Source organism: Aythya marila, assembly GCF_965140915.1.
Source record: "Aythya marila genome assembly, chromosome: 1".
NCBI lineage: Eukaryota > Metazoa > Chordata > Aves > Anseriformes > Anatidae > Aythya > Aythya marila.
Genome location: NC_139042.1, coordinates 2,188,967 through 2,215,815, shown reverse-complemented (window position 1 = coordinate 2,215,815; position 26,849 = coordinate 2,188,967). Strand labels below are relative to the sequence as shown.

General features: G+C 45.2%; 1 protein-coding gene across 6 annotated transcripts in view; it reads right to left on the bottom strand.

The window, feature by feature from the left end:
* GDPD5 (glycerophosphodiester phosphodiesterase domain containing 5) overlaps window positions 1-26,849 on the bottom strand; it is a 159,418-nt gene that overhangs the window by 13,046 nt on the left and 119,523 nt on the right. For all 6 annotated transcript variants that reach the window (XM_082751871.1, XM_082751873.1, XM_082751872.1 and 3 more), the window contains exons 6-13: window positions 23,943-24,041; window positions 22,780-22,873; window positions 18,993-19,138; window positions 9,066-9,148; window positions 6,147-6,297; window positions 4,448-4,666; window positions 2,680-2,837; window positions 606-753 (exon numbers count right to left, since the gene is read on the bottom strand). In XM_082751871.1, coding sequence (XP_082607997.1) covers window positions 606-753; window positions 2,680-2,837; window positions 4,448-4,666; window positions 6,147-6,297; window positions 9,066-9,148; window positions 18,993-19,138; window positions 22,780-22,873; window positions 23,943-24,041 — 1,098 coding nt within the window. The remainder of the gene's footprint in view (window positions 1-605; window positions 754-2,679; window positions 2,838-4,447; window positions 4,667-6,146; window positions 6,298-9,065; window positions 9,149-18,992; window positions 19,139-22,779; window positions 22,874-23,942; window positions 24,042-26,849) is intronic.

The window sequence follows — 26,849 nt, the reverse complement described above, 5'->3', positions numbered from 1 at the left end:
GCTGAGCTCGTGCTTTGGGAATGTTTTGATGCAGATATTTTCCCTCTGCTCCAGCACAAATATTTCTGTTTGGCTCAGACACCCAAAGTGCCGGCAGAGATTTCAGAGGGTTTGCTGGCTACATGATGGGTATCTGGCAATAGCCAGAGGTAAACCTCTCCGCGTCTGGTATTAAAAGCAGTGAAAAACCTAGTTCTACATCTTGCCTAAAACACAAAGCCATGTTTGCTGTTTCTCCTGCAACTCTAGCAGTAGGTCTGGAAAGTGTTTTTTTGTTTGTTTGTTTGTTTGTTTTTCCATTGGAGAAATATGGAAAAGTTGAGTGGATTAAACAGGATGTGTGTTGTGTTCTCCAAGGACTCCAAACCCTGCATGGGGAGAAGCGAGGCCACCTGAAGGAAGGGGTTGTGCAAGAGGTGCTTTAATCCTTTCCCTTTGCAGGTCTCAGGCATACAGAGGGTGAAAAACCTCAACAGCACATTGAACCCAAGCAAACCTTCTTGGAGAAACCCCCCGGCTGTATGGATGCTGTGTTTCATGGCCACCCCTCCACGGTGTCCCCTCCCTCCAGAGGCTCCCAGCACCTTCCTGGCCTTCGTGCTTACCATCAGCCAGATGGGAAAAGGCACCTTGCGAAGGATGTGGGAGCTGTCGGAGGTGACCGACTGGACACCAGTGCACCAGAGGATGGAGTACAGCCAGGGCTCGTTCACAGTGTAGAGATTCACACTCAGGTTTGCCGTGGTGTAGTCCCTGCCGGGAGACAGATGGGGCGAGGGGTGAGTCTTGCGAGCATCAGACCCTCAGCTCAAAGAGGAGAGCTCCCACACCAGCTGCTCTGCTGAAATCCAGATTTATTGGGTTAGAAGTGCATGAAATGGGTTTTTAATAGGGCACAGTCACCTCATAAGCAACCCAAGGGCATTGCAATCGAGTGGTTTGAACTTGAAAGCTTTCTTATCCTCTGCCACAAGGCCACAGCCACTATCTGCCCAAGGCCACAGCCCGTTTCAGACACATCCTCGTGAAAGATGGATGCACCATGTTTCTCTAACCACCACCTCATCATGTTGATGTACAATTAACATCTGGCTCGGATGCCTGTCACGCTTCGAAGGCAATCTACTTAATTAAAAACTGACTGGGTTTGCAGCATCAATTCCTACAGCTCCTATGCCCTTGTTTTGGGGACAGTTGCGAGGTTACAGCTTCCAGTCTCCAGAGGTCATTTTGTGTAAGAGGCTAAAAACTTAAAGCTGGGGTACAGAAGCCGTCAGCAGTGAATCAGGAGCTAATATCGGACTCCTTCTACCCCTGCAATTTGCATAAATTGCTGTTTTTCCTTACCCACAAAGCAGAAACATCACTAGTCTCCATGGCATGGACAGCACAGAGATTAACTTTTGCAATTTAGTAACTACCAAAGCACTTTGAGGAGGAAAGCAGCTGTACAGAATGTGGACAAAGCAAAGCTCACACGATCAAGCTGCTCTGGAGGCTAGGGAAGTCTCAAGTGTGGTCACAGCAACATTGAGGTGAGAAGACTGTGCTACACCAGGGCTTTTTGAACCTACTCAGCTTGCACTGCAGGACTTGAGCGGTGTTTGACCAGGCACCACAAAGCTTTTAGGGTTCCAGAAACACTCAGGTGGCAGGTCTGATTTTGGAGACAGCTGAGGCGGGATTGATGAGAGTTTGGGATTTATGAGGTGGGGAAGATGAGAGTTGGCATATGGTCCTCTCCATGAAAAGAAGCAAACAAGTCGGGGAAAAGAGGCAGGAATTATCCTGGAGGTAAAGCACAGACTTGATTTTAAGGTCAGATAGACCAAGTGCTGGCAGCCACAGAAAGATTACACTAAACAGGACCACTAAATAGGACCAGTCTCAAAGACCTGCAGGCTCAATTCTTCCTCCCTACTTCCAGCACCTAACATATAATAAGACAACTCCTTCAAAAATACTTATTTCCTCTGAAAATGCTTCTTTTTTCAAATATTTCTTTGTGAAATAAATTCAAACTCAAAAATAATAAGAAAAAAAAGCTCTACTACAATCTACCCTTTTCTTAGAAAAGGGCCAAGCCACAAGATAAAATTACACGTCTCAAATATATACTTAGGAAGAAGGCTGCACATGGTGTACCACTCTAATTAAATAAGAGAACTGACCAGTCTAAATAGGTGACAAAAAATAACGAATCAGGTGAATTCTCTGTAAGAAAGAAATTTCTAAAAGCAAGTTTAGACATTGGACTAATCAAAAATTCTGTCATAGCAGCTCCGGAGCAGATTCACAGAAGCAAAGGGCAGCTACTAATGAGGATGAAAATGAAGTGAACACCTTCACTTTTCCCCAAGGATGACAGTGGAATAAGAATCAGACTGTTCATGTATTTGTGTTTCAGAAAGGATCATTGTGCACTTGATGATCATGAGTCAGCTGTGCGATCCTGGGAACGGACTGGTTTGTGGTTAACGGGTAGGGACAAGCTTGCACAGCTCAAGTTTTGAACAGCAAGTCCATCTGAAACAATACCTGTATGCAGACAAGGCCTGGAATTGCCAAGAAAGATGCTGCTGGGCCAGGGATGCGTGCAGGGCACGATGTTAGAAAGGAGCTGTGGACACCCACTGTGCAGCAAACGGGCTGTCAGAGCATCCAAACGGAGGACTGTACCTGACATCCTCGTTCGTGACCTTGGTGTAGCGCAGGTTGAGCCTCACGATGCCTTTCTCTCTCATGCGTTCTGCGTCCAGCTTGAGGCCAGAAGTCTGCTGGAATCCCGGAGCAATCTGCCTGACCAGCTGCCGCTCTGCATCCGGCAGCCACATCACCTGCAGAGGCAGACAGACAGAGGGTGGCTATGGCAAAAATGAGAGGAACACCAGGCAGGGCTGCTGACAGCCAGTTCACACCGAGTCAGAAGCAAAACCACAAGAGACTTTGCTTTATTTGTCATATAAATTGTCTAGAAGACACGTACAGCCTCCCACATCTCTGTATAAATGCATTTCAGGACAGCTGGCAAGCCCAGAGGACTGGAACATACAGCTTTGGAGGAAAAAAGGGTTGAAATACAAAGAGATCAAGCCAAGGGCTCATGACTATGGTGTACCCCTAAAAACCTGCCTCCCCTTTTTAGCACAGAGGCTAAAACTGACAGCACAAGACAGGACACACAGGAGAAACCTTCCATGGTCCCATGTTTGAGACCAGTTTCATTCACCCTCGTTTATCAGGGCTACATCTATTCCAACCCCCAACCCAGGGCACGATGTAAAGGGGATACTGGAGCCAAGAAGGCCAGTTTTATGGCTCGTGCCGTGCCCTACTTGCTTTGCTTTAACCCATGCTTAATAACTCACCAACACTCGTTTACTGAAGCATCAGACCAGCATGAGAATTTGGTTCAATAAGGAACCATCAAATTTGGGTGAGAAACACGACTTCACCACCTCATATACATGTTTTAACTGTTTTTTCTTCCATCTCTTTGTGCAATATTCAAGGGGAAGACAGCGTGGTCCTCCCCTCGGTCTAGCAAAGTTGGGTGGTGGGTAATGCTGCCACTGTGACCAGAGTTAACTAGACGTTGTGGGGCAGTGTTGGATATTAAAAAACAGATGGAAATTAAAAGTAGCTGGACCCATCATTGCACAAGTCAGTGCTGAACTTGCCTGTTCGTGCAGATGCACCTAACTGGCACAGAGGAAATACTCAAGCTACCTCCCCCACCAGCCTCAGGACACAGCTCTGAAGCAGTCCACGCCTGCCTGGGGGGCTCCTCAATCTCTCTGGGTCCCTGTTTCAACACTTTCCTGCCACTGCAGGGAAAACTAGTTTATTTACATCCAGCAGGAACTTCCCCTGGTTTAATTTACAACCACCACCTCCCATTCTCCAGACATGGAGCTGAGGGAGGAGTTTGGGTCCAACTTCTCAGCAATTTTCTTGATGGTTCTGGAGAGCTGCTAGTAGGTCTTCCCAAAACCTTTTTTTTTCTCCCAGGATGAAGAGATCCAGTTCATTCAGCCCCTGCACGAACATCCAGCCTCCAGTCCAGTCCGGTGGCCTCTGCAGGACTGACCCCAGTGTATCAACATCTGCCTTGTGGAAGCCCCACACTGGACACATGATTTCTGAGTAATGGGAATGATCACATCTCTCCTTCTCCCAGCTATCCTACCAGTAGTACAGCCCAAGATTTTTAAGTCTCCTTGCTACCAGGGCATTTTGCTGCATCAGCAGGTACCAGGCTTTTGAAGGTCCATGCTTGCCACCATCTCTGGGACCACTGGCCTGGAGGTAATATCTTCCCCAACATGATTTCCTGGCACCAAATAGTATTACAAAGTATCTAAATGGATCAAACGAGGCACTCAAGGCTGCAGGGAACCCATAACGAGTACAATTTTGGAACCATCACCAACGTCGCAGTACTCACAGCCTGTTGCCGAATTCCTGACGCCAGGATGGTTTTCAGGGTGATGTTGATGTAAGTGCTGTAGTAGGGATGGGCCGGGGGCAGGTCCCGAAAGTTCAGGATGAGCGAGGTGTTATCCTTGATCACCTCCAGCATATCTGCCAGCTTGCAGACCGACTGGTTGGCAGCTTCCAAGTAGTCAGACCTTGAGAGAGACCCAGCCGTCCAGAAAGGGTCATTCTGAAAGCAAAGCACATCCCAGAGTTACCACCACAAAGCACGGACTCTGCATCTCCAGGAGAAACTCCTTTTCCATCCCACTGTGGCCACAGCAGGGGATGCTGATAGCTACACTCATTGCCCATCCTCCTTGAGCATTTCTCTGTGCCTCAGTTTCCCCACCCATGGGTAAGTCACCCTATTTTTCCTCACCCTACTTTTCCAGGAGAAGAGAAGAGTTTTAGGGCAAGGAGTAAGCTGAAAATGTACTTTCCCACACTGTGTGTTCACCAAAGATCCTTCAGAATACAAAAATAAAAAGAAGCACCTTTTTTAAATAACTAAGAGGATCAGAGAGGAGCTATGGGATGTTGGAGATGATGGATCCTTCTGACGTATGGACATTCAGGAATGATTATGGCTCAAAGGACACCCCTGAAAGCAGCCTTCCAGCTGCTATCTTGGTCCTTCTCATGTGACAAGAGGTATTTTCACAGCATTGCCACTCCAGCAAGCTTCTGTGAAACAGCACATGCAGCTATAATACACGGGCACCCCCAACACATCTTCAGACCAGCTCAGATCAGAGCAGCAGTGATGCTACTATGGCTCAGGCTGCCACTGAGCAAGCACTCAGGGAGCTTCAAACAGAGACATGAAACCAGTATCTGAGCTCACAGCACTGCAGAAAGCCTTGTCTGAGCTTGCAGAAGCGTGCCAGAGGGCTGCAGCCCTCCTTCCAGACCACAGTTAATGCTCTCCAAGAAGGTTACAGCTGCAGGCTAGAGAAAGAAACCCCACCTGCAAGCTGGCTGCACACCAAAAGGTGGATCAGCCCATCCCACAGCAGTTTCTTCTTTGAGACTTTGAAAGCTGAACGTGCTTTGTTTTGTTCTGTTTTTTTCCCCCCAAGAACAACTGTCTCCAAAATCAAATGAAGGAAAAAGGAATGGTATAGCATGCTCTCTTCTGTTTTCCTTATAATCAGATCAGAGACCTTTACGCTCTGTGTGGTATCAACCAGGCATTAGGTTCCCTCCTTCCAAGTGGTGGAAGAGGCACAGAAAGATGATACAATTTCTCCTCAGCCCCAAAAAGGCTATGAATGCAAAGGATGGGATGCCAGGCTCTGTGGCTTGCAACATGAACAAGCAGACCAACATCCTAAAATTAACTGCACAAACACCACAGAGGCCTGTTAATATATATGTGTGTATATATATGTGTGTGTATATATATATATATATATATATATATATATATATTTAAATCCACCAAGTGAGAAGATTCCTGGATTTGATAGGGTCAGATTACCTACCAAGATGCTCCAAACAGCAAAGAAAATGACAGCATTAATTTGATAGAGGACAGAATTAAATAGTTCATGGAGATTTGGTTGAGCTGCGCTTCAGACCACTCTATCAAGGAGCTGTTCTTCACCTCAAAGTGGGTTTAGATATGAGCTTCATCCCACAGTTATGACTTCAGGACCCATACCCACCCGTAGGAACCACTCCCCAGCATTGAGCTTTTCCAGGTCAGTCCAGTTGAACATGGAGGCGAGCTCGTAGGCCCTCTCAGGAAACACTTCTTCCACGTTGGTTGTTCTCCTGAGTGTCTTGTCGTGCATCAGAAATGGCACTCCATCGTAGCTGTATGGACAGACAGAGGGCCTCGTTACAGGTGGAGATGAACAACCCTTAAACCATCCTAGAGAAATGCCCATCCCCACACTCCAGCTTCTCCCACAGCTTTGAGGACCACATCAAAGTTGTTGTGAAGATCTTGACCAGCTTAACACATCCTCAGCCCCCTCAAGAGCAGTTGAAATGAGATGTAACCAGAGGGGAAAAACAGTTAGATATCTGCTAGATGTTCGCATTAATTCAGTTGCTGGCATAACCCCATCCAGCCCAAGTTTCTCTGACTCAAAAATGTCTAGAGTGCCAGACTCACGTAGCTTGGCCAAAAGGAGACACCCTGAACGCTCACATCAACCAAAAATGCCTGCAAATTCTGTAGCTCCAAAGCTGTCAGAGGTTTCCCATACCCTGTATCCACAGACACATCCACACATGCACAAGCTATTCTCAAATTGTTAATAGTAGATGATGAGTAAGGCTCTCAGACTATATAGGAACTTAATGTTCATGGGCTTTCAGCATGATTCAAGGGCCCCAAGCTACCAAAATTGCTCTGAAATAACCTTTTCCAATTTGAAATGGGTTTCAGGAATCAGCCAGGCTTGTGTGAGTAGCTAAGTTCAAGCATCTTGAAGAAAGCCCACCTCTTGGAAGAATCTAACCAGCCAAATGCTATTTTAAGCCACCTAGACATTACAGAAGAGCTGCTCTGGGAAACCTAAAATGCTCTTCAACCTCTTTTTCAGCCCAGTTTTCTGTGGCTGGATCAGTGGTGACACCACCCAGAGCAATAAAGGTTTGGGGGACAGCTGGGGGACAGCTGTCTGCACTCAGATATCAAGATATCTGACTGGCCATGCAGGCTTCTACAACATTTTCCAAAGCAAGATTCCCATCTTCATATTCAGAAAATAAGATCTGGAAAGGAGATGGAGTTAAACGAAACCCATATGAACTAAGGGACAAGCACTCCCCCAGAGCTATAAGGAGAACAAAAAAAGATTTTGGATGATGGAGCAAATGCTGCCTCAGCTTTCCCATTGCCTGCAGAAGTCCCTTGTCACAAAAGTCACTTGCATCTCATTTGCTATTTCTAGTGTGCATTATGCCAACTGCTTCCCTCCCCCTCTCCACCCAAAGCAACGTGCTGACACAGCACCACCACGCTGCTGCAATCAGAAGGGTTTTTGGTATTTACAGCTAAAAAAAAGATGCTAAGCAACTGCAGAATTAAGAGCATGGAGCGTTTAAGGGAGACAGGAGCTCAAGTCTCAATGTCTTACAGCAGAGCATCATCAGATAGGGCTAAGCCTTAAACACAGCGTGGAAATCTGATGGGGTGCTTAACATTCACTCCCTCCTGTCTCTAATCCTTCCACTTATGGAGTTACTCAGTGCCATGCAGGGCTCACCATGAAGTGTAAGCAGGCACTGGTTTGAAAAAATAATGGAGAGAAAACAGAGCTTTGTAAGAGAGAGAGGAGGAGGTGGGAGATGGGAGGCCCATCAAGCCACAGGCACAAGAAGCATCTTTCAAAGTGATAAGGACAGCAGTGTGCTGCAAACCCTTCCCATAATTGCTGCCAGCTGTATTGACAGCTCTTCTTTTGGTCTGAAGGTCACTGAGGTCCTCTTTTTATAAAGCAGCTTGGGTCACCTAATGGGCCTCACAAAATTGAGCCATTAAGGGCATTATTTAAGCTGTGGGACACTTGGGATGCTCCTCTGGGATGTCTGATGGGTGGCAACGTGGGAAGCTCTTGGAGCTTTTCAAGATCTCTTCCTCCCAGAGTCCAACCTTCTCCTTGGCCAGAGCTAAGGGAAGCAACCTATTTGGCCACCAGATGAATTAAGTGCTCATCTGTGATTCTGGATAGCCAAGCTGTTCTTCCTTCACAACTGTTAACAAAGGAATTTTTGAAGGAACAACTTTATTGTATACATCCCAGTTTATCGTTCATCCATCCACAATGACATTCCACTCCCCAAGGGGAAGAAATTCCTTTAGTTTTCACATTATTTGCTCTCAAACAGCGATGGAAAGTAGAAAGCACCATGACAATTAAGCTCCAGAAGCCCATCTTCCACCAGACAAAAAGATCTTCCCATCAACATCAACCTTCAAACGGGTCATGAAAAAAAAATAAATCAGCTCAGTGTTTCCCTTGTGTTTATAACCGGAACTAAGACAAACTGAGGGATCGCCAAGATAAAGCATCACAGTTCCCTTCATGCCGCTTCTACCTTCCTGCACATTTATGTAAAATATACAAGGAAAAAGAGTAATAATACTAGACAACGATCACACTCCTGGCACGAAGCACGGTTCTTGAAATAATCCTCTTTATATGATGTCTAAATTGGCCTTGTCAATTCTGCTCAACATCTGCCTGCAAGGAAAGACTTTGACAGGCGCAGTATGGCCAGGTTCCTCCTTCTCCCAGCACTGTTGTAGGAGGAGAAGGATTTTACTCCTGGGCTGCTAAATTCTTGTGACAGTTTTGCAAGGCTGGTAAAACCCTCCTAAAGACCTGCAGCACGAGGAAGGCAGTTTGGGTCTTCACTCTCTGCACCTCTCCCAGCAGAAGTCACGTTTAAGTGGAACTATTTGTGGTGTCCATGCAGTGTAAGTGGAGACAGCAGGGAGTTATACGATAGATTCACCATTCAATGGGAGAGAGCAGTAACATCCAGACAGCAGATAGAAGAGACCCAAAAGCAGAATTTGGGCTGTCCACAAAGCATCCATGCTGAGAGCAAGAAACACTGGGGCTTACCTCAGTACGACATCAGCTTGGACTCCATACGTCTTCTGCTCCACTGCCTTCTGGAAGGACATCAGGGTGTTTTCTGGTGCCAACTGGGACAGAAAGAGCAACGAGAGATTAGCAGAAAGTAGGCATGTTTACAAAGCAGCATCAGTAAGGGTGCTGTGAAGAAGGCATAGAAAAATTAGGGAGCCAAAACAACTTTGTTTCACAGACTACATGCTGGCCAGTTATGCTGGAGGACCAGCATCCCCCACACAGAACTGAAGCCTGAGGATGATCCCACTGATGGTCTTTCACACACAGGATGGAGGTCAGTGCAGAGTTATCATTGCCTACAACGCCAGAAACCCAGTGAGCCCAAGGTCTGTCACAAAATTAGTGTATGAGACATTTGCTCACCAGTGTGGTCCCCAGACTGGCTTGTTGAGGGCTCACAAAGTGATTGTTAATCTGATGCTAATTCTCTATCCACGGATAGAGCTACCAAAAACACCTTAATAGTTTTATTCTCCTATTTTTCTATGCAAACAGTGATCACAACGCCCTCATAGAATGACGTAAGTCCATAAACCGATGTATCATCCATACCATGGAGAACAACCAGACCACAGGTTCTGCATACATTTTATTTTCACATATACCCAGTCAATAAAGTAATCTATTGCTAAAACTAAAAATCAGATGATTTCTCTTAATAACAAATTTTCCAGTAAGTTCTTACCAATAATAATACTAAAACAAAATATTAAACCTACAAAATGAGTCCTTTATAGCCATCACAGATACGGACACAAATTGTAGTTCAAATTCCATTGTTTTGAATGAAACAGATGACAGCCGAATTAGGATCTGTTAAAAACAATAAAGTATTTATCTTCATACTGTGTTTTTCTACAAAACCAGTACAGCATAGCTAGCCCAAAAAATGTCCATAAACCAACAAGAGGCAGACCAGAAAAAAAAAAAAACAAAAAAAACTACAAAGAAAAACCTGACAGGCTGCACTGAAACATGCACATCACGCACATCAAAATAGCTCTATTTTGAAAAATCATTTTCTTATTTTCCAATTTTGCTTTCAGGTTTAGAGCACCTCTAACATCCTATTTTTCCCCACCCATCCCTGCCACCATCAGGAACAGTAAATTTCCACCAATTTACAAGAGACAATGAGCATTCACAATCCATGTTTTTCAACATTTCTTGAGGAATTGGGAAAGATGAATCATTTTATAAATAAAGACCTAAATGCACCATGCAAGTAAATTGCACAATAAACTTCTATTTAAACTTACATATAACATATATAAACATATATAAGGAGCATTCGTTTTCTTGTGAACTGAGCAATTTAAACACCCAGGTCAGCAAAGCTTTGGGGTAAAATAACCCAACCACACACTCTGTTCTGAAAGAGGAGCAACACAACCTTTATATAGATACAGCATCTCTCTGCTGAATTCCCCTGGCTCAAACCACACGTCGATATCGGTTCATTTTTCTGTTTGTTCAACAAAAAGCAACACGGAGGCGTGTTATCTTCCCCGAAAAGGCTCCTGATCAATACCTGAGTTGTCTAGGAGAAGGCGAGAGGCATCACCCCCATCACACCCCCTCGCACAGCCCAGTGCTGGGTCACACCAGGTCAGGCTAGGAGAGCTTTTTTCAGCATTTTTGCACGATGCTCAGAGCTGTCAGCAGGGAGCAGCAGCCCCATAAAGATCCCAGCCATGGAAAACCTGCTCCATCTCCTTGGGTTGCTTTGAGCATCTCGGGTTTCGTCCCGAAGTAGCTCGGGTTTCCTCAGGGTGAGCACTGCAAGGTGATCCACTCGGCGCAGAGCAGTGCTCGATGTTTGCTCTCAGACTGCAGCAGCCACAAGGAAACAAAGCAGGCAGCGTTCAAACCATAAGCAGCTGAGGAAAAGAAGCTGAAGGGCGATGGGAGACCACCAGCCCAAGTCACGAAGGGTTGATGAGTGGATGCAACCCAAGTCCCAGCTCAGGAGGTGACACCACATCAAGCAGCCACCAAACCCACGCCCTTCTGAGCATCCTCATCAGGGATGTGAATGTACCAGGAACAGAAAAGCAAAGTGTACTGAGTTATAAATCATCTCTTGGGCTAAGGGAGACTGGAGAGGACAGGTTGAACTACCTCCACTAAGCAATCGATGTTAAAGCCTTCAACAAGGGTAGGACAAAGAGGAATGACACTGCTGTCACCCCCCTATGCAATTAAGAGCTCACGTTGCACAAAGCAGGGCTAAAGAGGGCAAGCAAGCCTGGCCAGAACATATTCTCCCTCTAATAAGACCTGGCCAAGGTCTTATGTCTTAGCTAAACATCAAATTCTGGCACAGCAGTCCTCATGCAGAAAGGACACTGGCTGTTGTTGCCTCTGAAGTGTATTTTGTCTTTTTTTTAGGGCCAGGATCAGTTGGGCACCAGCCCTCCTAGGTTGCAGCTGGCTGGAGACGCAGAGGAAGCTTTAACCTGAATGGTGGGGAAGTCACAGCCTGCACTGCTGGAGGCATTATTGGAAGGAAACCGAGCAAAACAGATCTGAGGAAGCAAGTCAGTACACACAAGCCTTCATCACTCTCCTCATCAGACTGGGGAAACATTAGTTAGAGCAGAGCCAAGACTGCATACAGAAGCAATAGATGGGCTAGATGAAAGATACATAGAAAAAAAGAAAAAAAAAAAAAAAAAGAGAGAGAGAGAAAGAAAAAAAAAGGCAGTATCTTGGGGATAGGATTTCAGTTTGTCAGCCTCGATAATTTTGGCCACATAAAGATAGCAGTGACATTCATGCATCTTAAAGGCAGTGCTATAAAACAGATTGCAGTGAGCTAAAAACCGAGACTGAGTTTCAAGATTTGGTGCACCATGGCTGTCCCATCCTCAGTGCTCAAAAAGATGCCACAAGGCCTGACCCCACGGAGAGAAGATCCCAGCCCCTGGAGTGGAATATTACACTCCTGCCCCTACAGAGTTTGCAGATCAAACTCTGCTTGTTAAAAGGGACAAAACTTAGCTGAACCCTATCAGGGCTGCATGCAGCTGGTCAGATATGAGGCTCATCCATTCCTTTCCCAGGAACTTGACCCCCAAAGGCAAGTTAGATGAACTCACTAAACTTCATGCTGATTCACATTGAGTTTTGCAGCTGTGCAGAGGAAGCAGTGCTCGAAATTATTCCACAAACAGGCTGGCACTTCAGATCTGGCCATCAAAATGCACGCTTTGGAGCTGCAACGTCACCTTCATCACGACACCACTAGACGTGAAGAGCGTCATCCTGAAGAGCGTCACAGATGGGTGAACATCCCTGGCTGCTCTGAATCAGCAAGCAGCACGGATGGCAGCAGAAGTGCCCTCCTCAATGCCGTGCCCCATGATAGCAGGTGTTACAGATAGCCTCTGTCACACCACAGTGCTCTTAATCAAGTTCACACTCCCTACAGCGTGAGCTTGTTGTGAACAGGGAGAATCGGTAACAGATATTTCCATCATCCCTGCCTGCATCTGTCTTTTTCCAAGAAAGATGGAGATAAAAAAATATATATATATAAATAAGTCAGACTGTTTAGTACAGAGATGTCTAAATGGGACAATTGCTGGCGCAAGATGTTTTTTGCTTAGTGCTGATTTAGTGTTTTACAGCAAAACTGCAATAAATAAATACATAATCTTTCTGCTTGCATTACCCTCTCTCCCTCCAGTTTGTTTTTTGGCTCTCCTCCTTGTACAACACAGTCAAGTAAATTACATCTAAAACCCAAATCCAGCCACAGCAACTGGACACAATGCGTTTCTTAAGAAGCCAACATTGAAGTGAAGGAAGCCCTGGGGCACGAGGCAATGATTTCACCCCAAAATCCATCCTACAAACCATGCCAACATCCCCTGAAAGCCACGGACAGCCCCCGTGCAAAGTTTCTAAGAGTTTCTTTGCAATTGGTTTGATTGGCTCATCCCTTGCAAAAAAATCAGCCTGCTATTCATATTTTCCTGCTAGGAGACGCAGGAGGTAATTTCTAGAAAATTGCCCATGAATGAACTTATTTTTGACTATTTTTGTGCTCAGAAGTCAATTGCAAGTGCTTTCAAATGGAGCTCTGAAGTCAGGAGCTTTGGACCTTCCTTAACAAATACTGGGAAAGTATGCTAGGTAACAGCACGGCCAGTTGGACATCACTACACTCCTTTTTCCCTCTAACAGCCAGCTTGCCAGGACTTAAAACATAAGTAAATAAATCACCGTATCATTTGCATGTTAGAGAGGCTAACAAAGAAGCTTGCACCCAAAAATTAAATTTGTTCCAAACCGCACCTGCAGCTACAGCAAGCTTTAAGGATATTTTTCATCCATTTCCATCATTTTAAAATTCATTTTGAATTCTCCCTTCCCCTTCATCTCCTCATAAGCCAATAACTGGACTAAAAAGTAAGGCATGATTACAACAATAGCTGAGAATTGGAGTTTTTCCTGCTATAAAAAGATGCTTTTTGGAAGTTCCCTTTGTGGGACTAAGCCTGGGATCTGTCAGTACTTTGGTTTTCAGGATTAGGTCCCACTATGCCAGCTCACTAGGAAGCAGTAACAATACTGTTTTAAAAATATGCATCTTTAATCCCCAGGAATTCAAGGTATTTTAGAGAACATCCACATCCAGCATTTCTGGAAACATCTCAGCTAGACTGAAAAGTAGTGAAGGAGTAAAATAAAGAAAAAAAAAAAAAAGATTGCCTTGGACAACAGGATAGGATTTTAAGCAAAAAGCCATTAGAGATTTAATTACTAGGCATACAGCAATCATGAGGTCTAACCTTCCATCACATGCTAGCGCTGAAGCTTGATTTAATGAAAGACTACCTAATCATATAGAATGGTTTCAATGAACTCAAGCCTTTCTCCAGGCCTGACAGAAGACACAAATTGTGATTGTTGCTATTAGTTGGAGCAGTGAACAGGTTACCTGGCCATATCTAATAGGTGGGGGTGCATAAAGCAGACAGCAAAGATGTACTGATTTCAGCAGCACAAGCAGTACAAACTGAACCATTTCAGTCTGAGCCCTTAAAAACCAAAGCCATCCCAATTAGGTGGCTGCAACGTTTTGGTATCCAAGTTTAAAATGAAAGAAAGGCCCTCCAACACACCTAAAACAAACAAAATATAGCAATAAAAAAAAATATAATAAAAATCACCAGATCTTCATTAGCTCAACAAGGCTCTCAGTAAGCCACAGTTCCAACCAAAAGTCATAGAATGGCTTGGGTTGGAAGGGACCTTAAAGATCACCCAACTCCAAACCCCTGCCATGGGCAAGGATGCCACCCACTAGATCAAGTTGGCCAAGGCACCATCCAACCTGGCCTTGAACACCCCCAGTGATGGAGCAGATCTTCACCATTGGTTTCATCAATAGTTGATATTACAAGATGACAAAAACAGCACCCCAGAAATGCCAGTATGTTGGAGGCTTCACCTTCAAGGGGTGATAAAAAAAACAACACCCCACATGTGCAAGGATGCATTTGCTAGAATTTTCCTGGGACCGCTATGGTGTCCTCCCTGCCAAGGCAAAATATTCCCCTGCAACGCCCCAAAAGGCAGATCCTAAGCACAATTAAACACTGGCTCCCCAAAGCACTATGTCCCAACAATGGGTATTTTTCCATTCTGAACTTGTGCAAAGCCCATGAGTCAGCGCTGCCCAAAAATGCTCTTCCCTGCACCGTGCCTGTGCGCGGCGCCGAGACAGCTGCTGCCTGCCAAGAAGGAAGGAGGTCGACGGCATGCAAGCCCCACGTGCTTCGCAGCACGCAGACAGATGTTGAGACAGTGCTGTCGAGACATGCCGAAAACCAGCTGTCTGGGTGGCTTGCCAAAAGCATTTATTTCCATGCTATTTGTAGCCTCCAGCTCTGAAATCAGGAGCCGTTCTTGCCTCCGACATGCTTGGACAATTTCCACAGGTTTAGCCCCGATTTGTTTTCTTTCTTCTTTTTTGGCCACAGTAATAGGAGGTGAATTTCTAGGCTTCATGTAGTTTCTAAGGAAGACAGATACAGCTGAAATAAGTTCTTAATGTTATTAATCTTTTGGGTGATTTAGCTACCATTTGAGATCAAAGATCATCATGATGAGCCTAATTTTTCACCTAAGGAATTAGGAGACCAGGAATTAAGGACTAAATTAGGATTAGGAATTAAGGACTATGCCTAAAATCAAATATCATTCAACATCATGAAGAGCACCTTCTTCGGATCCCAAACCCAAAGACAAATTGCCTCAACTCCCAGCACCATGCAAGGAGAACCATCTGGGAGAATACTTCAAAGGCACAAAGAAGCTGGTGACCTACTGGATGGAGTTCCTCATTTTCATATTAGAGTTGGTCCGAAGTTTCTACCTCTCACCCTTGTTTCAGCTCATCCTCAGCACGGGCAGAACACTAACCATCAGAAAGAGAAGACAAATCCATTGGCATTGAAGACAGAACACAGCTAGATCGATGAAAGAAGAATAAATCAAGACCAAAGACACCAGACGCCTGTTTATAAAACCATCTGATGTGCTTAACTTATTAACACGAACGAGTTGCAGAGCCCCCATCTCATGATTCAGACCTGGGTGTCAGATAATTCTTGCTCCCATCAGGACAAGACCCTTTTAAACTGATAGACATCAAGTGAGGTCTGGTGCCCTCAATGCCCAGCACACTGCTGCCAAAATCCTCGTGCTCTCCTGATAGGACTCCAGATGGACCGAAATAGACACGGAGGCTGAATAGTTAACTTCGGAAGAGCCCCTGAAAAGAAACTAATTGATTAAATGCCTGCGAGAAGAAGGGGCTTTTAGTTAGCACCCTGATGGGAAAAGACATTTAGCACAGTGAAAAGTGGGGATGACTGGTGACATTTAGGTAATAGAAGGTAGAAGGAATTAGGCAGAAGAGCATTTCTAGTGATGAATTAAAGCACATGGGGGGGGGGAGGAGAGGGAAAGGAAGATACCAAAGAGACATTGTTTTTGGAGGAGCACCAGGTGTCAGCCATTGTGGAGCCTGTAGCTCTCCTGTGCTGCAAAAAGCCACACTTCATCTAGGTACTGATGCCAGGATGCTTTCCAATTTTCTCTCGCTACTTAAAATGCAAGGACATTTCCCTGCACTGGTGTTTTGAGACAATTTATATGAGCCATATGGCCTCTGTTCCTCGCTTTTTTTCCTCCACAGAACAAGGACAGCAGTTGAATTGCACTCAGATGCTGCGAATTACACTCTCAGAAATCCTAAAGAGAGGAAAGAAGAGAGACAGGGTGTGTGCACGCATGGAGGCCAGCAGGCTCTAGAGCACGAGAGAAGTTCATTGCCCCTCTACAAGAAGCAGTCTCCATACACTGATGAGCCAACGTGCCAGGTACTGTAGCCCTCAAGAAGCACATATATATGGGCTTTCCTGGGAACTCTCAATTTCACCACCTTTTGCCACATATACCACATGCCATCACCCCAACAAATCCTTTATTTAAGGACAGCAAGCATCTTCAGCCATGCCATGGATCCCCTACTCATCAGAACAGCACTCAGCTATGTGCTTCTTTCTAGCAGAAGAGCACTGGTCATGCAAATGCAGCATTTACAGACCCATTCCTGCCAGACTGGTGAAACAGCCAGCTATCAGGCTGTACCAGAGAGCACAGCTCCCAGGTCAATTTGTCTTGCTTCAGGAGATTTGAAAGAAGCATTGCATTGCTGTTTATCATCTCCAGTCCCACTAGATGCAGTATCACCTCAGGACCCAAACTCCCAGGCTCCAGACTTTTGATCTTGATATTGCCCAAGGGTGGATGTCTGTGTCCCACAGCTCAGACTCTTCTCTCAGCTATTTTCTTCTCTCCGGCTCCACTTGGCCATCTCTTCAAACACCTACATAGTAAATATCCCTGTGAAAACCTGACTCTGTTAGCAGAAATGCCTTTCGGCAAGGCTTCAGGATCATGAGCTTCCAAGCAGACATGAAGACTTGCACTATATATCCTAGATGAAGCTTTTCAAAGTCAAGGTGACATTTGATAAAGCAAAAAGCCGGGCACTGATGGAAGTCCAGAAGAACACTTTGACCTCCTCTATCTGGTTTTCATCCTTCTTTTTTGCCATTCAAGGGCACAGCCAGAGCACACTCCCTACACATATAGCAAAGATAAAAGTCGTGTAAGCCTACTGCCAATGCACGATGAGACATGCAGACTGCTGTTGGAGCTTGGAGCAAGGCTTGATATCCTCTGGTCTTGCTTCTTGCAGGTTTCAGGGCAAACCATCTGCTGGTAGCAGACAACCAGCTCTTTGTATCAGGGAATGGTGAAGGGCTACATCCTGCTGAACAACACCCGGGCCACAGTTCCACGCGCTGCACCAAGCAGCCTCTGTCACTGCTTTTGATCAGTCTTTGCAGCCCTCTTCACCCTAACGTGCAAGAAGCATCTTAGACATGGTTATTCCATACTGTCAGGACTGTTTGTTGGCTCCAAGGAAGAATATGAAGCAAAGCAAACTACCAAGTCTCTGCTAGGAATCTTGTTCCAGGTAAGGCATGTTGAGTTTTCTGTTAACTAGTTCGATCTGGGGAACAGAAGTGTTTTGTCTGCTGCTGTTTGGTGCCTTTAGATGGCTACAGGGGGCTGCACAGGCCTAGAAACCCTACAGGAATAAAGTCTAACAAATTTTTGTGGTTTCCTGCCATGCAGGAAGCATGCAGAGACCAGGTTCTCACACAGCCGTCTGGCCTTCAAAGTTGGTACAAACTCAGCAGGACGGGAAAAAAATAAAAATAAAAAAATCTGTCATGCCCAGAACTTCATTCCATCACCCACAGAAGCAATACAGTTAGAAGAGCGGTGCAAGTTGGCATTTCAAGGGGGTTCTTAAAGAAAGAAATCATTAAAGAGAGAGAACTGAAATGAAATACTTCTGGGTCATGGCAGATGTTAATCTCTCCCAGTGCACTCTTGGATTTGGAGAGGAACTCAAGCACAATCCAGCTTGCCAAATAGGTTTTGACAACCTGTAGAGATTTTTTTTCTTTGTAAGTAGAAAAGTTAGTTGGATGCCTAAAAAGAACATTTGCAAGGCCAGTGGCAACACTGCAGTGTGCCATCTTGTATGAGATCAATTAACCAGCAGAGAGAAATGGAGGCCCAGGAGCAGAAGCACACAAATTTCAGACCCAGACCAGCATATCCAAAAGCCACAGGAGAGCATCATCTAAGCTCAGAGCTGTGCCCACACCAACAAGCCCATCTTTAGCCTGGACATGACCAGAAATGTTGGAGGAGAAAGGACTACGACTTTAAGGTCTGCCCAGAGACAGGTGACTGGACTGTTTCATCACCTCCCTCTGTCTCACGATGATCTGCACTGCAAGAGCACAGTGCAGTCATGTAGGGTCAAGCACAGCTCCCTTGTTTTTTCGTTTCTGCAGATTACCACATACACAAGGCATCTTGCTGGGAGTTGAATTTAATCATTACTGGTGAGGTCCTGCAAAGGACACAAAGCCCAAGCCTGAAGATCTAAAAATCACAAATTTCTGCTGCAGTTCAAGAGCCAAGCCAGCAGAGGAAAAATAAATAAAATTTAAAAAAATAAACAAACAACACCCAAACAAAGAGAAGAACCAACATACAGAGAAATGCAATGGCACAGAACCCCCTGGACAAGGCAAGCATTACCCTTTGCTTGTAAGCCAGACCATGCCTTGACTCTGGGTTCATGTCCTGCTATACCCACCACAATAATTCTAGCCAGGAGGGCTGCCTCCAAGTGCCATATATATTTTCTTGAGAGCAGTCTGGAGACCAACAAGTCCAGTATCATATTTTAGGCAGGCACCACAGCACGACTAATGTGAAGCCACTCACCATTGGTGCTCCACGGTGACCTATGATGGCTGGCTTTGGGCCCAGAGCCTTCTTCTCCATGATGCAAGGGGACGAGATGGTGAGGGGGACGAGGTAAAGTGCAACTACGACCGCAAGGTATGCAGTGAACATCAGCATCTGCGAAGCTGGAGTGGAAAGAGAAAGATGGTGAGGACATTGGTCATTAACTCATCCTACTACAAGAGTGAAGTCAAAAGACCTTCCTCCTCCTCCAGAGGGGAGACCAGTCTGCAGCCACTGCCCCTAGAACAACAGGGTCCTTGTTTAGGGAAAAACAGAATATGTTATAAAAGAAAATCTCTTTGGACTAGTCAAGTTCTGTGGGAGGTTTCATTTGGTAACCAATTTTAGGTAGACCTGTGTGGAGCCAGGAGTAGGACTCGATGATCTTTATGGGTCCCTTCCAACTCAGGAGATTCTATGATTCTGTAATTTCAATTTACACTGGAGAAACAAAAATTAAAACTGCTTAAAAGCCCCTGCCATACAGCCCCAAACTTGATTATTTCTAGCCCTACAGGCAGGCCTGCACCAAGTTTTTCCCTGTCTGACAGCAGGAACAGGGCACTCGCTAAATAATAGTAAATATAATAAATTAATAAATAATAATAAAATAAATAATATGTGCAAGTCGTGGCACCATGGTGCACTTCACATCACTTGGGTTTATACTGATCACCAACATCACCTGTTTCAGCCAGGTTAAAGGCACTTTAACAACTTCTGCCAGCAGAACTGAGTTCATTTGCAGTGATGTTTTACTAATTACGATGGGCACATTTGAATGAATCCCCTGAGTTGTGATGGTGCTGTACTCCCCAGGGTCTCTGCAAGCAGCTGCACTACAGACTTCTCACAGTGCCTGGGAATCTTTCAAAGGTGCTGACAGCACAACACAAGCACCCCTTGTCCACAGCAAATGCATATTCCTTACAAAGAACAGCAGGCACCTTTGAACTCCCCAGATACTTAGATTTAATTGAATACACAGGTATTAAAGCAAAAGTTGCTTTTTGGTTCTCTGTTCTTTTAACATTTTTTTTTTAACTCCTTAAGGCTTTGGAACTTTAGGGAAAGCCTCAAAAAAAAAAAAATTAAACATATATTTGTAATGAACACAAGGTAAGAAAAGGTTGTTTTTGTGTTTGTTTTTTTTTTTTTTTTAAGGGGAAGGTCAGCCCAACCCACCTATGGTCCTGACCACAACTGATCTGGTTTCAACACACAAATCAACTTCTTTTTGAGTCTAGCATCTAACAGCCTCGTTCATGCATGTTCCTACAAGCCAGGATGTAACACTAGTAACTTTGCCAGATAATTTTTCCTCCTCTCTCCGGCAGAGATGTCAATCACCCACAGAGCACTCAAGGATCCGAATGGCTTGAGTTACTGGCATCAAAACCACCAGAAGGACATAGGAGGTGATCCCAGTTCCTGTGCACCCTAGGAACACCACACACCAGCCAGGCTTGCTGGCAATTGGGCCGATTTTGAAAAGTCCCAGGCTGTGCAAAGAATCTGGTCCCTTCCTTCATGTCACTGCAGTTTAAGGATTAAGCAGCTCAGATTCAGACCAAAGAAATGCATGGGCTTGAATTATCTCTTGATCATTGCCTGCAGGTTCAAGGAAATGATGCCCCAACATGCATCGTTATAAAAATGATCCATAAAAACTACACCCAACCGTGCATTCAGGGCAATTGAGACAATGCACACACCAAAAAAAAAAAAAAAAAAAAAAAATACAAAGTACTTGCTGTTAACATGGGCTGCCCAGGGAAGTGGTTGAGTCACCATCCCTGGAGGTATTTAAAAGACGTTTAGATGTTCAGCTTAGTGATATGGTTTTGTGGAGGACTTGTTAGTGTTAGGTCATGGGTTGGACTAGGTGATCTTGGAGGTCTCTTCCAACCTAAATGATTCTGTGATTCTGTACCTTGGCAATTAGATAGTCTGTTTGGAAGAAGGTCCCCTGGTGACCACCCAAGCTAAGCAAGCAGGACAGATCTCCCATTTTGTGCAACATGAAAGTCCCAATGACAGTTTTTGATGCAAGCCTTCCTTCTCTACTCCTCCTGCTTTGAGCTCACTGTTCTTTATCTGACCTCAGAAACAAGCTTTGAGAACAACCTGCAATCATTTTATTTGTTAAACCACTAGAGTCATTCAAGAAGTATTAATTCTGCAGGTCTGAAAGACACCTAGATGTTAATTTTTTAATTCAGAAGACTAAAAGGGGGGGGGGGGGGCAATTTACTCAAGGGAAAAAAAAAAAAAAGCCAAATGCCAAAGAGTATCAGATGCCTCAAAGGAAGAACAAGAACATACTGTTGCAGCAATGACTCTAGCTGCACCAATTATTTCCAAAAGGTTATTATTGAGTGAAATACTATTTTCCCATTATAAGGAGCTGTATGTTCTCAGAGATTTCACTTTTTTTTCAACACCACCATGTCAAACATATCTGCACCAAGAAGTATGTGAACTCATTCGTATATTTTTCATAAGTAAAATGACCCTGAAAGAAACGGAGAGTTTTAAGAGCCAATGATACAGGTGAGATGCATGGTCTTCTTTCAAAAATTAAAAAAGAAATCAGGAACAGAAGAAGAGAAGCAAAACAGCTTCCTAACCTATATATTAAAATAATTCAGGGAATGCAACTGCAAGAGGAAAGGTATGAAGAATTCAGGAGCATATGCAGTCTCTGCTCTAGGTGCAACCACAAATCCTCCCCCAACTGGCAGCCTAATTACATGCTAGGAAGTATTTAAGAAGAACCAGGTTCAGCTCTTTTGGCATATTTATAAATTAAGGCAGAACAATTCTTTCTTTGAAAGGTCTCTCTGGATATCAAAATCTTTCAATCTCCAGTCACCATCTCCAGACATCACTTCTTCATGCTGAACAGCCACTTCTTGGAAGCCTTTCACAAGTGCTGCCAAATCCTTCCAGGGCTTGTATTTTCCTACAGGTTAAATACCAATTAAAATCATTGTTCTGCAGCTGGCACAAGTGTCTGAGGACATCCACAGACACCCTTAGGAAAAAAAGCCCTGTGGGTACAGAAGGAGCAACTTATTTCTAAGGAAACCTGAAGGAACAGTCCAGGCTTGGGAGAGCCCCTGGCAATGAGGTGGGGAAGGGGAAATCAGAAGAACTTGTTTCCGTGGACGGGCTCATCAACCAGAAGAGCTGGGTTAAGCGTGACCTTCAACATCTCACATGTTTCAGAAGCACCTAACCACCAGGGGGTCAGATCTCTGCTCAGGTAGTGAGGCTTTCAAGCAGCACTTAGAAATGTAGAATCAGAAAGGTTGGAAAAGACCTTCAAGTTCATCTGGTCCAACCATCCTCCTACCAGTGTCACTCACTAAACCACGTAGAACATTGCACGTTATCTGGAGAGGATGCAATTATGTATTGTAATGCGGATTAGGGGAAGTCTAGGTGCTTTTATTCATTACATTGTTGAGAACGGTCCTGCCACCTCCAACTGGGCTGTTGTTCCAACAGCTAAGCATCAGCTATGGGATCTGGGTGCATTCCCAGACCAGCTTCGGCCTGTTTTCTCTGTAAACATCCACCTCCCCAGCACAGCTGAGCTGGAGGTTGCTTACCACCTTGGAAGGGAACCTGGAGGGGCCAGCCCTGGCTTCTGCTGGCTGGATTCACCACCATGGTGGCCACCCACCAGCCCCTGACCACCACACAAGCACAGAAGTGGTCTACAGGTTGAAAGAAGAGATGTCCAGCGGGTACTCACTGGCTTTCTCCGTTCGTGCAAACTGCCCAGCTATCAACCACGACAGGGCTGTGACTGCCGCAAGCGCTCCTATGTGCAGGAAAGGGGCTGTGGCCTGCAGGACACGAGAATAGGAGAGAAAAAAAATGATTAAACATCCCAACACCCTCCAAATTCACTCATCTTGCAGGCTCCATAGGACATCAGACGATTCCATTTTGAGTTGGATTTTGCAATATTTCTGCTTCAGTCTAGTGCATCTGTTTTGGATCTCTTCTTCCAAATCCCACTGTAGCCTTTAGCACTCAAACCACTATGAAGAAAATGGAGGAAAGTTCTAACCCCCATTCTATGGAAACAGCTCACCCCATAATATCTCAAAATATATTTGATATAGGACCCTTAAACACCGCACCATTTTCGGTAAGGCTCTTGGTGCCAACTGAGTTTTAAATTCCTTGTTGTCCAACTGAATGTGTTGGACTGGACTTCGCCATGGAGCATCATCATGAGAGAAAGTTTGAGATAGGCCCTCTGAGTCATGCTTCTGCTCTCCAACTGCCTGCCTATATCTTTAAAAAGCAAGGAAAAAAAGGGAAACACTTCTGAGAAACGTTAGTCACTTGCGTGAAGGCTATTTTTCCCCCCATATTTGCATACTACCAAATAAGAAGCAGTAATCACCAGTAAAACCTCAAGCCTTTCATGGGCAAAATATTTTTCATATAACTTTTTGAGGAAGAGAAAAGAAGGAAGAGAGAGCGAGTCTATCAAGAAATTCATTTCTTAACTATTTTCCTCTAAACAGCCCTGCAGCATACCACAAGTCTTTCTTAAAAAAGGACTCAAGCACAGAAGTTCCATTATTTTTTAGATATATATACACTTATACACAGGGCAAAAATAAATCCGGGGAATACTCCCACGGCACTGGGAACAGCCAGAGACGCTCCAGAAGTGGACACCATGCCCTGAGCACTGCTGCCCACACCAAGATCATGGATTTTTCCAAGTGGAATTGCTCTCACCCTCCAGCAGCTCCGAGTCGCCCCCAGCTTCAGAATTTCCCACCTCTAACCCTGCAGCCAAGCCCTGGTTTGATTTTAAAGGAAAGAGCCCAGAGGATGGAAACAGAGTGATCGCTTTTGTCCCCACCCAGAGAAACATCCCTGCACAGAACTTACTTGCAGTGAAATAAATACCATCTCCCATTCGTCGTCCCAAAGCTGTGCTATCGATGACATGGTCACCACAGTAGTTATCAAGGTCGTCATCAGGCCAATCTGCAGCAAATGTGAGAGTATTTACTTACTGGAGCATTTGTATTGTTATTATAGCAGTTTTACAGATAGAGAAATGGAGAAAGAGAACTTTTTGCACATAACAAATGGCAGTTTAAATAGAGAGTGGGCTCTGCCAGAGTCCTGTGGGCCTGTGATGCACCAGTGCTATGGGGGATTGCTGGATTTCACCCAGCTTGCCTCTCCAACAGTTCCTTTCAGGAATAAACCTTGGACACTCCAGGCAGACAACGAAAATTGCCCTTCAGCAAAGGGTGAACGTGCACAGGCAAGGCTGTGCATCCCCATCACCAAGTGGTCATCCCTGCGATGGGTCAGCACAACTTTGTGCATGGATGTGACTTCACTTGGGTTTGAAATGGAAAAAGAGTTGTGTGGTCAGCATCCAAACCACATTGACAGAGCAGGGATAACAGATAATACAGCATGAGAAGAGGCTCTGGATGATGCAGTGGCTGAAATGAGATGGCAGGATGAGCCCCAGTCCATCAGCAACCTCCTCTAGCCCTCCCTGCCATCTCCACGTGGAAACACTCAGAAGTCTGAGCGGAGCCGTCAAAAAGGAAACGTCGCCTCCATTCTGAAGGTAAAAAGTTCATCACAATCTGCCTCAGAAATAACTCCTCCTGTAAAGATCCGGGGGACTAAATCTGGGCTGTCTGTCAAAAAATAGTTTGCCATCCTCCGCCTCTCCGTCTGGTATCTCAGCCTCTGCTGTGCTGCGTGCCTGCTGGATTCAAAGGATGCTGCTGCTCTGCCTCCCCGTCCCACACACTGTCTACATCTGAAATCCGTGCAGGAGACTCAGGCAGAAAAAGCCAGCTGATACACAGCAATGAATTGATCATCTAGTTCATACAGGACATCTCTAGGCTAATTTCAGGTTTTCTTAATACCCTAGACAAACACCCCGCATCCTCAAACATTTACAGAAATCAGCTTGGTACGTAAGGACAGGATTTCTCTTAGCAGTTTAGCATTCCTGCCATTCCTTTCCTGGCTTCCCCCAGGGATCTGCCAACAGCACGGTAGGTGTCCATGGGACAGCAGTGCTTTACCCTCAGCCTCCACCTTCGGGGGAACATGAGCCAAGCACATGGGGCCACAAGATCTGGCTGCTCCCCACTGAAAAGGACTTACAAACCAAAACGCTGCTTGCAAACCACATACTACCCATCTCTGTGTGTACTTGCCCATTTAAAAGACACTCCCAGCTCCCTACAGAGCCACGCTGTTTCAAGAGTTCTCCTTATTAAGGGCTCTGAGTAACCAAAGCACAAAGCAATGCAAAAACAATTGTATTTTGCCGTGGGGCTTACATGTAACAGTCATTCTGCTCCCCCATCCTGCGGTCAGACCTCTGGGCCCTCTGCCACAGCCTAACACCAGCACACATCACGATCCAATCCACTTTTCATCCATTTTTATCCCCCAAAGCTGAACTTCCAACCCAGTGGCAAATAAAAAAAAATTGCCAACTAGATTTCACCCACTGGATTTCCTCAGAACACACCAAATTGCCCATGATGTTGCTGCCCTGCGCAGCACAGTGCTGTCAGACCACAAGTCCATCTCCATTTCATCATCTTCTTCTCCCGTCAGCTTAGATTTATCACTTCTTCCCTGTGCAGCTCCAGCTCATCCTACAATCCTCAGCTCTTTCTGCACAGGAGAAAGTTGGAAGGAATCGTGCTGTCTGCACATATCGGCCTTTCCCACCCGCTTTAATTTGGTTTTGAAGGCATTTCAGCGCGGTTACAGGGGGAATATTAACTTATTCCAGCCTCTTGTCTCTCCCTTCCCGGAAATCTGAATGAAGGTGGTGTGGGGAAGGGAAGAGTGACAGAGCAAGATGTCTTAATTGTTCTGAAAGGTGATTTTTTTCAACGGGAAGGAAGGGTGGGTTTCTGTAGGCAAGAACTGATGCATCTCCAACACATTCCTCTTCTGGACTTGCTCATCCAAGCCCACCAGCCACCTGGAGCGTGTCTGAAAATACCGTCTCCCCCGACGAGGAAACATATGTTAGACTCAAGGATCAACAACTTATTTTCCAGCACCAGTCAGACGGCCTCCACCCCCTCTTTGCAGCGCATCCTTCCCTCCTCCTGAGGAAGCACCATTTCTATCATTTCTAAATCAATTAAAAAAAAAAAAAATAAAAAAAAATAAAAAAAAAAGAAGGAGGGGATGTCTGTGCTCTCCATGTCCAAGGGGAAGGTACATCTGCTCATGCTCCGATCCTGCAAGACCTTTCATATGTAGAACTGGTTTCAGGAGGAGCTGCGTATTGACAGATTGAGGACAGGTCCCTTAATTACCTATTAGCAAATTGCCAGTTACAATTTAATCCTGCCAAGCCATTTTCTTTGGCACTGCCTCTCTCTGCAGCTTGCTAGCAACCCTTCCTCTCCCCTTCTGTGTTCCAAACACCAGATCTGTATCTTCTCTTACATTTCTCAGAAATCTTTTTCAAACTGATTTAAATGCAAATTGGGACCTCCTTGGGTTTCAGCAAGCTCCAACCTGCGCATTGTGCACCCCCAGCCCTAACACCTACATCATCTCCAAAGCTGTTCCTCAGTCACTGGCTCCAACCACATCCTGAACAGCTTCACATCCACCCAGCCTCTCCTCTGGGGCTGGGTTCAGCACAGAAAGGAACATAAAAGGTTCATAGTAGAGCGCCATAATGAACCAAGACCAAAGCCAGGTTGCCCTAATGAAACAGCTGTTCTCAATCTCCAAAAGCAGGCCCTCCATCAACAGGGACCCCAAATCATTTCCCCA